General features: G+C 44.6%; 1 protein-coding gene across 2 annotated transcripts; it reads right to left on the minus strand.

Moving 5' to 3' along the window:
- Positions 1-390: 390 nt before the first annotated feature.
- Positions 391-1,628, minus strand: TMSB10 (thymosin beta 10). Of its 2 annotated transcripts, none has more exons than XM_075849843.1 (3): positions 1,487-1,628; positions 999-1,106; positions 391-628 (listed from the first exon to the last, which is right to left on the minus strand). In XM_075849843.1, the coding sequence occupies exons 2-3, from the start codon at positions 1,096-1,098 to the stop codon at positions 603-605; spliced, it is 126 nt and encodes a 41-aa protein (XP_075705958.1). In that variant the 5' UTR covers positions 1,099-1,106; positions 1,487-1,628; the 3' UTR covers positions 391-602. The 2 variants fall into 2 exon arrangements, with proteins under 2 accessions (XP_075705958.1, XP_075705957.1); XM_075849842.1 differs by lacking the exon at positions 1,487-1,628 and adding an exon at positions 1,383-1,480.
- Positions 1,629-11,959: the final 10,331 nt, after the last annotated feature.

Here is an 11,959-nt window from a genome sequence, read left to right on the forward strand (position 1 = left end):
CCGGGACTTGCGGCCGAAATACGTCCGTCAATTACGGACGTAATTAGTGTGTGTGCACATACCCTTAGTCTGTCCACGTTTTTATTTGGTCACCAGCCTGAAGCCATGCTGCCACAACGTTCAGATCTTTAAATCGCTGCAGTAACAATATGTCCCTGGGCACCACCAGTTTCTACAGTATTTCAATAGCTTTTACACATGTAAACCAGACTCCGCAGTGGACCGCTCGCAGAAATACTAGGGATCTTGTATAGGCAGTACCCACATAACACAGGCTTGGATCTGCTTTCATAGGGTTACCCGGTACACAGCGCCATGCCGGGAACACCTCGACGCCAGCAGCAGCAAGTTGTAGCCATAAAGGAATTACATGAAATTAACCAGAACACATTTTATTGCACAAATTCTTTATTCCATTCAAACATTGGACAAGAGGGAAGACAAGTTCACACACAAAAATTCCCTTTCATTTTTGGCATTTCTTGATCCAACACACGTTTGGTTATTGACTTCTCCATTCACAGTGCATTTCAGTCTCCAACACCGGAGACAATTTCTCCTTCAAGCCATTACTGGAATGTCAAGGCTTCAATATAAATAACTCAGTTTTGTTTCTCTTGCTCAATGGCTGTAGAAGGGAAAGAAAGAGCATATTAATACAAAATAAAAAAATACTTCCTCACCCAAGATCAGCGGGCACAGCCATTAGAGGAAACTGGTGAAGCAGTGTGGAGGGGAACTAGGCTTAGAGAAGATGCCGGTCACATCCATGCCTGCCGTTTCCTGGCCATTATAAGCACTAGGAATATTATACAGTAGTCATTATGGGGGCAGGGATTTCTCCACTTCCGGTCAGTAACTCCAATGCAGAACCCCACCGCCAGCCTCCCCTCAGCCTATACAACTACACAGTAAACGCAAGTCACATTGTGCCCGGATAAACGCAAGTCACATTGTGCCCGGATAAACGCAAGTCACATTGTGCCCGGATAACTTACTCTCTTTTGTAGGCAGCGTGTTCTTTTCTTGCGTCTCGGTTTTCTTTAGTTTGGTCTTGTCAAACTTGTCGATTTCTCCCAGATCAGGCTTGTCTGCCATGGTGTGTTCTACAGAAAAGCAATCAGAACAATGAGCACCGCAGCTGCCGATATGTCATGCCCACATATACCGTTGGTATATACGGTTCAGTAAAACGCGTGGGCGTACAGCCACCCACCGTGCGTTGTACAGGTTAACGGAGGCGTAGCATGATCCCGTATTACGTCAGGCCATCTGAGCAATTATTACCACAGAACTTACTCATTAATACGCGCCAACGGTAACGCCAACATAAAGAGCACCACCCAACACTACATGCCCCCAGAATGCAGCGCCATGCTCACCTGTCACCGTCTGCCCAGCTCCACAAGAGGAACAATGGGAAGAAGGTGCCGGCCCCCAATTTATATACATGACCCAGCCCATAGGCCACGTCATTGACTTATACCATTGGCCGTAAAAGAGAGAAGTTGTCAGCGGAGGGCATCACGTGATGCAGCCTAGTCCCACGCCCAAGGATGGATCGGAACCGGGGACGTGTGCTGTAGAACAATGGGTATTGTGACAGGGATGGCGGGAGAGCTGCCACTACGGGCAGTGACGAGCCTAGTGCTGCTCCCGCAAACCGTTACCTCACAGAAGCTGCCGGATGCCAGGACTAGTCTGTGACTTGGTTACCAGATTGTGAAGGGGGAAAAACACAGAGGCTGTAGCCAAGGGAAACGCTCATGTATGAAAAGACTCCATTGTTTTATTGGAATTCACGTATACCCTCTGCAACCTAGTCTGTGTGATATCATATAGACGGCTGGGTTCAAACCGGGAACCTTTGTGGCATCTCTCATTCCGCTGTTACCGAACCTACTATAGAGTTGTATGGAGAGGCAGCGTTCAACTGCAACCACAAATGAACTGGTGGGGAGGGATGTGGTGCTGGTTCTACCAGCAGTTGGACCCCACACACTAACATTTACCGCCTATCGCCCTGATAGTTGAGAAATGTTAATGCATGGAATAATCCTTTAACATCATATCATAATCTAGTTAGATGGATGTGGAAGAAGTTAGTGGTGGTGGTCTTGGGCAAAAAACATGTACCTATAAGGCTTCGTTCACATCTGCATCAGGACTCCGTTCATGGGTTCCGTCGGAACATTCCATCATTGGAACCAATGAACGGAAACCATAGGTTTCCATTTGCATCACCATTGATTTCAATGGTGACAGATCCGGTGAAAATGGTTTCCGTTTGTCTCCGTTGTGCCAGGTTTCCGTTGTTTTGACGGAATGAATACTGCAGTTGACTACGGTATAGATTTCGTCAAAACGACAGAACCCTTGCACAGGGTGACAAACTGAAACCATTTGTACCGGATCCGTCACCATTGAAATCAATGGTGATGCAAATGGAAAACCTATGGTTTCTGGTTGGGTACGTTCATGGCTTCCTCTGACGGAAAGCTCCGATGGCACCCTTGAACGGAGCCCTGACGCAAATGTGAACGAAGCCTTATTCAATTTGATTCTAAATAGGTCCAGAATTCTTTACAGGTGCTGGAGCTGTATTTTTCTGATATAGAGCTCCAAATGCCATACATGCCATCACACAATAATCAAAATAAAGGGGTTATCTATTCACATCATGACGTGATATATACAGCCGGCTTTCAGGAACCGGTTAAAGGGGTTTTCCCAAAATCGTAAATTATCACCTATCCAGAGGATAGGTGATAATTTTTCTGTTCGCTGGGACCCCCATCGATTGTGAGAACAGGGATCCCGAACCCCCTGTTCCTCTTCACTGCTCGACCGCAGTGAGGAGGATATTGAATGGAAGGGCGGTTGAGGATGTGCCACTGCCTCTCCAGTCAAAGTCTATGGGGCGGATGAAAACAGCGCTCGGCTGTTTCTGTCATTCATATGGACTGCGAATGGAGCAGCAGACACATGCTCGACCAATGCTATATTTAAGCTCCCCCTCACTGCAGTCGAGTAGTGAGGAGGATCTGGGGGTTTGGGACCCCTGTTCTAACGATCAGTGGTGGGGCCCCTAGAGATCAGAAAATTGCTACTGGAGCAGAGGCAGGAGGTGGCGAGCTTCAAGACTAAGGCAATTTTTGTTTTTTTATTCTAGTTTTTTTTAGTCTAGGTTCTTTCACCCCATGTTGTATGTAACAGCTGACGCGCTGCTGTAACGACCAGTACCGGAGCTAGTTTCTGATCCGGCTGATTAACCCTTCAGATACTGCGCTCAATAGAGTTTGAAGCATCTAACAGTTTTTTAGCCACCGCACGCCAGCGATGCGATTGCTGTCGTGCCGATGGTTGGTATGGCAACCGGAGGCCTAACAATGGCCTCCTTGTACGGCAGGGTACGGCGGGTCCTGATAGGCTTGCTGTCAGTATATGACTGACCGCTCTAACACACCACTAGGTACGTAGTGCAGTGTATTGCGCCTCATGCACACCACCGTGTGCGCCGGCCGAGTCCCATCAGTGGTCCGAGGAAAGATAGAACATGTCTATCTGTCCTCGTATCGGAGACTGATCATTTTTCACGGACCCGATTCACAACGGTCGTGTGCATGAGGCATTAGAATAGCGATCAGTGCTTCAGGCCTTCAAGTCTCCTAGTGAGACTAAAAAAAAAGTTAATAAAAATGTTAAAAAAAAAACAAACAATTTGCCTTTTTTAAGTCTTTTATAGGAAAAATCGCAAAAAATAAGGAAGAACTATACTTAATTGGTATCGGCGCGTTTGTAACGTCCCAAACGATAAAACTATTACGTAAATTACATAGTGAATGAAGAAAGAAGTAAAGCCGCAGTCACCCGAATCTGATCTTTTCATATATATTATTGCTCATAAAGATGTGGGAGGGATACGGAGACGTAGACAGGCAACCGCTGTTTCGCGTAGACACTTTCTTGAGCCTTCTGCTGACACGTAAATTATCCCGCACAGTGAACGCCGTAAAAAAAAGAAAAGCAACGCCAGAATCGCTGTTTTTAGGTCCCATCTCCCAAAAAATGTAATAAAAAGTGATCAAAAAGTCACATTTACCCCAAAATAGTACCCATAAAAACGACAGCCGTCCCACAACAAAACAATCCCCGACACAGCTTTGTCCACACAAAAATAATATGGTGACACGGAAAACAAATGATTTAAAAAAAAAAAGGGATTATATTGTGCAAAAGCTGCAATACACGAACAAAACTATATAAATTTGGTATCGCCGTAATCGTATCGACCCGCAGAATAAAGTTAACATGTAATTTATGGCGCACGGTGAATGCCGAAGAAAAACATTTAAAAAAATCATTCCAGAATTGCTTGTTTTTGGTAATTTCCTCTTCCAAAAAATGAAATAAAAAGTGATCAAAAAGTCGTGTGTGTCCCAAAATGGTAACAATAATATCTATATCTTCTCTCGCAAAAAAACGAGCCCTCACACCGCTCCATCAACTGAAAATAAAGTTATGGCACTAGTAATGCTGTGATGAAGAAACATCCTGATGTGCAGGCCGGAGGAGAACATTCCTTCAGTTTCAGAGCCCTAGTAGGAAGGGAAGGGACATAGCACATCCGCTGGAAGTGAGGGTGCCCGTATTATACCAGGGCAACACTTTCCCAGCAAAATTTCCCAAACTACAAAGGAGGAAAAGTCCCCAAAAGGTGCAGAGTGTTACAAAAGGGGGATAAGAAAGAAAACCGTTTATCAGTGTGACACCGGCCTGCGCATAATGGATTGCTTCACAGCGTACCACACATATATGGATAGTTGTATTATTTACCACATGATTATACCCTCTTATTATACCCTGATGTATTCAGCCCAGCTTACATATGCCCCCACATTATAAACTGAAATACGGGTAGAACTCCTAACAAAATTACTACCAAGCAAAATCCACACTCCAAATGGTGCTCCTTTCCTTCCAAGCCCTAAGCAGTTTATGTCCACATGTATGGCATTGTTATACCCGGGAGAACCCGTTTAACAATTTAGGGGGTAAGATTCTCCTGTGGCACAAGCTGGGCACAACATTGTGCACTGAAATGGCATAACAGTGACAATAAAAAAAATAAATCGCAATTTTCACTATGCATCATCCACTGCGTATTCATTTCTGAAAAACACCTGTGGGGTCTAAATGCTGACTACACCCCTTGATAAATGCCTTTAGGTTCTGAGAGCCATACATTTTATTTTTCCGTCGAGCGGGTTTGTTTTTTGCGGGGCGAGCTGTCGTTTTTATTGATGCCATTTTAGAGTACATAAGACTTCTTGATCGCTTTGTATTCCAATTTTTGTGGGAGATGAGGTGACCAAAAAACAGTAATTATGGCGGTTTCATTTTTTTATGGCGTTCACCTTGTGGGTTAAATAAAGTTATATAATTTAGAGGGAAAGGGGTTCTTTTTTTAACTTTTTTTAAGTATTTTTTTATTAGTCCACTTAGGGGACTTGAACCAGCGATCGTTGGATCGCTTGCACGATATACTGCATATACTGTGATTTTCACAGGCTTTTATTAAGCCCTGCCCTGAACAGGGCTTAATTGGAGCACAAAAATGGCCGACCTGGAGGCCTGCATTAGGCCCCCAGGCTGCCATGACAACCATTGGCACCCACGAACATGTCGCGGTGGGGGCTGTCAGAGGAAAGACGTCCTCCTCTTTCTAACAGCTCAGATGCTGCGATCGCTATTGACCACGGCATCTAAGGGGTTGAACGAATGTGATCCCGCTCGTTACAGTTAAGTGTCAAAATTTCAAAAGCCTTTTTTTAAGGTATCTGTTCAGTTCTGACGTGGCTTTGAGGGGCGTATGTATTAGAAACCCCCATAAAACACCGCATTTTAAAAACTAGACCCCTCAAAGTATTCAAAACAGCATTTAGAAAGTTTTTTAACCCTTTAGGCATTTCACAGGAATTAAAGCAAAGTGGAGATGAAATTAGCAAATTTCATTGTTCTTGCAGAAATTAAATTTTATTCCATTTTTTTCTGTAACACAGAAGGTTTTACCAGAGAAACACTACTAAATATGTATTGTCCAGATTCTGCAGTTTTTAGAAATGTCCCACATGTGGCTCTAGTGTTCTCGTGGACTAAAACACTGGCTTCAAAAGCAAAGAAGCACCTAGCGCATTTTTGGGCTTTTTTTTTATTAGAATATATTTTAGGCAGCATGCCAGGTTTGAAGAGGTGTTGTGGTGCGAAAACAGTAGGAATCACCCAAAAGTGACCCCATTTTGGAAACTACACCCCTCAAGGAATTAATTTATGGTTGTTGTGACAATTTTTACCCCACAATTTTTTCACACCACGTATTTGAATTGGGCTGTGAAATTAAAAAAGTAATTTTTTCCAATAAGATGTAATTTTTGATCAAAATTTCTTATTTTCACAGGGAACAAAATACCCAATTTTGTTGCCCAATTTCTCCTGAGTGCGACAATACCCCATTTATGGTGATAAACTGCCGTTTGGCCCATGAGAGGGCTCAGACGGGAAGGAGCGCTTTGTTTTCTTTGCAGTGCAGATTTTGCTGGATTGGTTTTCAGCTGCCATGTCACATTTGCAGAGCCCCAGAGGTATCAGAGCACGTGAAGTGACCACATTTTGGAAACTACACCCCTCAAGGAATTCATTTTTGAACAAAATTTCTTATTTTCACAGGGAACAAATTACCCCATTTTGTTGCCCAATTTCTCCTGAGTGCAGCAATACCCCATTTGTGGTGATAAATTGCTGTTTGAATTTGAGGGAAGGGAGAGGGGGATAAGGACAAGTATGTGGTCTATAAATAAGTAACTTTTATTAGTATATTAAAATAAACAAATGGGATTAAGATGCCTGTGGTGCAAAGGGGTATGTGTGAAGGACCCCCAACTTCACATACCCAAAGCCAATTGGACGGTGTACCAATTAATGCAAAGCTGCGATATGAACTGCTGTCTGTATAAATAACCTGCCTGTAATGGATAGGGACATGGAGTAGATGTGCCTATAAATTGTCACATTATATTACTAAGAGGATGGTGTAACTGATTCCAAAGAAGGGCTGGTATAAATATTGAGCCCTGTATTTAACTGCAGTAATGCCCCAGTAAAAGGAACTGGACGTCCCTGCAGGGAGATATTACTGGATGGACTGTATTAAACAGTGTGGTTGTGGCTACAGACTCCGGCTAAATCAGCAGAGTGTGAGCACAACTAGGTCGCTATACCCGGCTTGTGTGGAGCGGGTCAGCCCTGCGGGGAGTCCCAGAGGGCCGTCCCTGAACCGGGTGAACAGCCTCGGCGATGTCCCTGAGTGTGAACAGGGAGCGGGTCAGCCCTGTAGGGAATCTCGGAGGGCTGTACCCGAACCGGGTGAGCAGCCTCAGCGATGTCCCGGAAAGTAAACAGGGAGACGGAGCAGAGGGGGAGAGCGTCCCGTCTGAGAGGGAGGCAGCCGTGCGGTGAGTGAGCACTGGGTCTCGCCCAGCTGTCTGAGTGAGACACCACAGGCTAGCGTGCAACTCTCGCGAGATGTCGCTAGTATACTAGCGAAGCGGCTGTCAGCCCCGTACGAAGGCAGATAGAACAGTAGGTGAGTGATTAATGCAGTTTGCACATTAGGGCCAGTTAGTTGCACCCAGGTAATTTTAAAAAAAGAAGGCTAAACACCCGACGTGCGTTTCGCCAGCATTCTGGCTTCTTCTAGGGGTGGGAGGCCGCCATTAAACAGCCCTATAAATAGGGTCCTAATTTGATTGACAGTCAGATCGCCCAATCAAAGGCTAGAATCTGGATAAGTGTGTAGATCTGTGCAGTTCCTATTAGTACTAAAGGAAACTGCATAGAGAATTACAATAATCCATTGTAGAGTACCATGTACAGTTATATAATAAATTAAATAACACAGTGTACGTCTATTGGGCTCTGCAGATTTAATGAATTGCAGATAGAAGAGAGGATGGTATCTGAAGGTTATTTATTCTGGAGCAGTGAGATGCAATCCCACTGTACTCACAGAAAACAGCCTAACCCATAGTTTTCATTGAGTTCAGAGGGGACTCAATGAAAACTTTGGGTTTGGCTGTTTTCTGTGAGTACAGTGGGATTGCATCTCACATAAATTGTAATGTTCTCCTGGGTACGGCAATACCCTACATGTGGATGTTCTCTGCTGCCTGGGCACATGCCAGGGCTCAGAAGGTAAAGATGAGGGGGATAAGCTGTGCAGAGTACTTCAGGGTAAATTAAAAATCAAGGGATGTATGGTAAATTTTCAAACAATCTTTTATACCAAGCCCTGGTTTTTCGGGACACGTGTCACATTGATGTGTTGTGTCCTTCCTTATCCCCCTCTTATAGCAGACTCCATACCCCTTTTGACTCTTTCCCTTCCCACCAGTTTGGGGAGCTTCTCCTGGAAAGTGTTGCCCTGGTACTATGCGTGTGGCCTGGCTTCCAGAAGTACTGGGTGCCCCCCCTTCCTGGTCCCTAAAGATTAGGTTCTTGATAACCACCTCTTGAAATTCCAGGAAAGTTTCCCTCTGGCCTGCACATCGACGTAGTACATACGCTTTGTACAATGCCATCTGTATGATTTGCACGGCCAGCTTCTTATGTCTGGTTTGGGGGTCTCTGTACGGGTACCTTGTCCTGGTACATGGGTACTGGTGTGGCCATGTATTGTTGTCAATACAATGACATCTCTCTTGTACTTGACACACAATATGTTGCTGCTAGAATGTGCCCTGCTCTCACCCTTTGTGAGTGTTTGCCCAAGCAGTGTCGAAGGGGAAGCCTCTCAGATTTTTTCTAGGAGTGCTGCATGCCACAGTACTTCTGGAAGCGAGGCACTTGAAGAGTGGATTGCTGGTATAAAAATTATCCAGGTAGAGGTGGTATCCCTGGTCCAGCAGTGGGTGCACCAAATCCCACACAATTTTGGCGTTCACTCCTAGTAAGGGGGGGGCATTCTGGGGGCTGAATACTGGTGTCCTTTCCTTCATATATCCTAAATTTGTAAGTATACCCTGATGCACTTTCGCACAACTTATACATCTTCACGCTATACCTTGCCCTCTTACTAGGCAGGTACTGGCGGAATTGAAGCCTCCCTTTAAAATGTACCAGGGACTCATCAACAGAATTCTCGGGGGTGTATGCTTGGGCAAACTGGGCACTGAAATGGTCTAATCGGGGTCTCAGTTTATATAAACGGTCAAAACTGGGGTCATCTCGGGGTGGGCACTGCTCATTATCACTATAATGTAGGAAGCAAAGTATTGCCTCATAACGCATCCTGGAAATGGCCATGCGGTACATCGGGGTGTGGTATAAGATGTCTGTGCTCCAGTAGGTCCTGATGGATGGCTTTTTCAGAAGCCCCATGTTCAAGAGCAGTCCCTAGAACTTACCCAACTCTGCAGCGTCTACGGGAGTCCACCTGTTGGATTGTGCATAAAATGATGTGGGGTTCTTGGTTATATACTGCTGGGCATATAAATTTGTCTCGGACACCATAAGCTCTATAAACTCATCAGTGAAAAAGAACCTGAAAAAGTCCATCTCACTGAGCCCTGCCGTTTTAAATTTGATCCCTCGGCTGCCCGTGTACTCAGGGATTTGCGGTACATAATTGTCTGGTGTGGGCGTCCAAATGGGGTCACTTCGCTCGGGGGTATCAATTGTTGTGGGGTCACTTCTCTGGGATTTCAAGTATGGTGGTGGTCCTGGGGTGTCTCCTAAGGGGTCCCTCCTCTTCATCACTGGATGAGGAGGTCGACAAATAAAACAGAGTCTCACCATCCAACGAGTCTGTGTCGGAGGCAAGAAATGAATACGCCTCTTCGGCAGTAAATGTCCGTTGGGACATGTTTGTTGCGCTTAGACACGTACAAAATGTATATACAGCAAAAAAAATAATGCCCTAACTGGGAGCAATAGGCTGCTACCTAAACTAGCACAAAAGCGTGTTGTTGTTTTTTTTTTGTTTTGTTTTTAGAGAACAAGTGGACTTCCCTGACACTAAAACTAATTAGGGCAAGGGTTCCTAACACTAAACCTAACTAGATTTTATGTGAACTTCCCTAACGCTAAACCTAACTACGGCCATGATTCCCTGACACTACACCTATCTAGATTATTCCGAGCTTCCCTGATACTAAACCTAAGTAGATTATTCTGAACTTCCCTGACGCTAAACCTAACTACGGTGAAGGATGCCTGACGCTAAACCTAACTAGATTCTATGTGAACTTCCCTGACGCTAAACCTAACTACGGTGACGGGTGCCTGATGCTAAATCTAACTAGATTTTATGTGAACTTCCCTGACACTAAACCTAAATACAGTGATGGATCCCTAACGCTAAACCAAACGGTGATGGATTCCTGACGCTAAGTTCCCTGACGCTATTCCTAACTACGCTTTTGATGGTTCCCTGACACTAACTAACCCTAATACTAAACTAACCAGTTAAATTTTCAAAATTGGCTAAACGAACTAATTTTTTTCTTTGTTTTTTTTGTAATTTTTATATTTTTTTTGTTTTATATATTTTATATAGAAAAAAATAAGCCTCAGGGACCAAGAAATTTGGTCCTGAAGACTGAGAAGTGGTCAGCGATAGGAGATCGCTGACCAAAAACGTGTGGGGAACACAAGGAGGAGGGGAACAGGAGTGGGTAGTGGATGGAGAGGTGGGAAGTAAAAAAAGAAAAGGGCTTTTTGTAACTTTTTTTAACTTTTTTCACTACTCTCTTCTCTTCTCTCTCTCTGCTCACAACTGCTCTGAACGCCTCGCCAACTCCAACAGAGACGTTCAGGGCGGTTGCAGCAGGATGTGATGTCAGGGAGAGGAAGTGAAGAGACCGATCACCGCTGTTGGTCAGTTAGTCACTGACTAGCCAATAGCGGCGATCGCCGAGGCGGGACCATCGGACTGGTCCCGGCACATTGAGCTGTGATAGCCTGCTGTCGGAAACCGCAGCTGTCACAGCTTATGAACGCGTCCGACACGAGCGCCGCTGTTATGAATGCAGGACGTACTATTAGGTCATGGAGCGCGAACGATACAGTTACCATGACCTAATAGTACGTCCAGGAGCGGGAAGGCGTTAACACCAGCTGATAAGCGGCTGGTGCAGAGAGCGCCGATCAACGAGACATCGTTGATCGACTCTCGTTTGCTCCTGTCACACGGAGCTATGGATGGGGACAAGCGGTCGTTACTCCGATCGCTCGTCCCCATACATTATTATCATGTCGGCAGCGCATCTCCCTGTTTACACAGAGAGATGTGCTGCCGGCAACGATAATATTTCACTTTTTTAAAACGATACAACCAGCAGATGATCGAGCATTTGCTCGTTCATCTGCTGATCGTTCCTGTTTACACAGGGCGATTATCAGCAACGAGCGCTCTATGAACACTTGTCTGCACGATAATCACCCAGTGTAAAACCTCCTTAACGGTGCTGAACACATCCCTTTCATCTTTCCTGATTTATTCCTCTCAGGTCAGCTCTGAGGAGGTGGCATTAATCATATGGTAATGTGATGCCAATTTGTTAGCTCTCTAGCGTTTGTTCGTACACAGCACGTTGAGATGCTCAGACTTAACTGGAAAATGCAATATATTAGAAACTATAATTATTTACAGGAAAATCCCATTTAATGTTATAGCTGAAAACATTTACCCTTATTTACTGATTAATGTTTTTTTGGAGATCGAATAAAAGTATGGTAAAAATTGAAATACTGGTCTGTCTTGTTTTAGTGTATTTTTGCTTTCCTCATAAAAATAACATCACCTTTTCTTAAAACTCTACTGTTCTTCTGTCATGATATTCCTCCTGGAAAAGCATGAATAAAGTGACTGGGTGTTACCATTGCCCTTGTCAATAGGGGATGC

Source organism: Rhinoderma darwinii, chromosome 1 (genome assembly GCF_050947455.1).
Source record: "Rhinoderma darwinii isolate aRhiDar2 chromosome 1, aRhiDar2.hap1, whole genome shotgun sequence".
NCBI classification, from domain to species: domain Eukaryota; kingdom Metazoa; phylum Chordata; class Amphibia; order Anura; family Rhinodermatidae; genus Rhinoderma; species Rhinoderma darwinii.

Coding starts and splice junctions, on each gene's coding strand:
- TMSB10 (XM_075849842.1), bottom strand. CDS start 1,476: ATGACGTGGCCTATGGGCTGGGTCATGTATATAAATTGGGGGCCGGCA. Junction 1,107..1,382: donor AGCTGGGCAGACGGTGACAG/GTGAGCATGGCG, acceptor GCTTTTCTGTAG/AACACACCATGGCAGACAAG. Junction 629..998: donor CACGCTGCCTACAAAAGAGA/GTAAGTTATCCG, acceptor TCCCTTCTACAG/CCATTGAGCAAGAGAAACAA.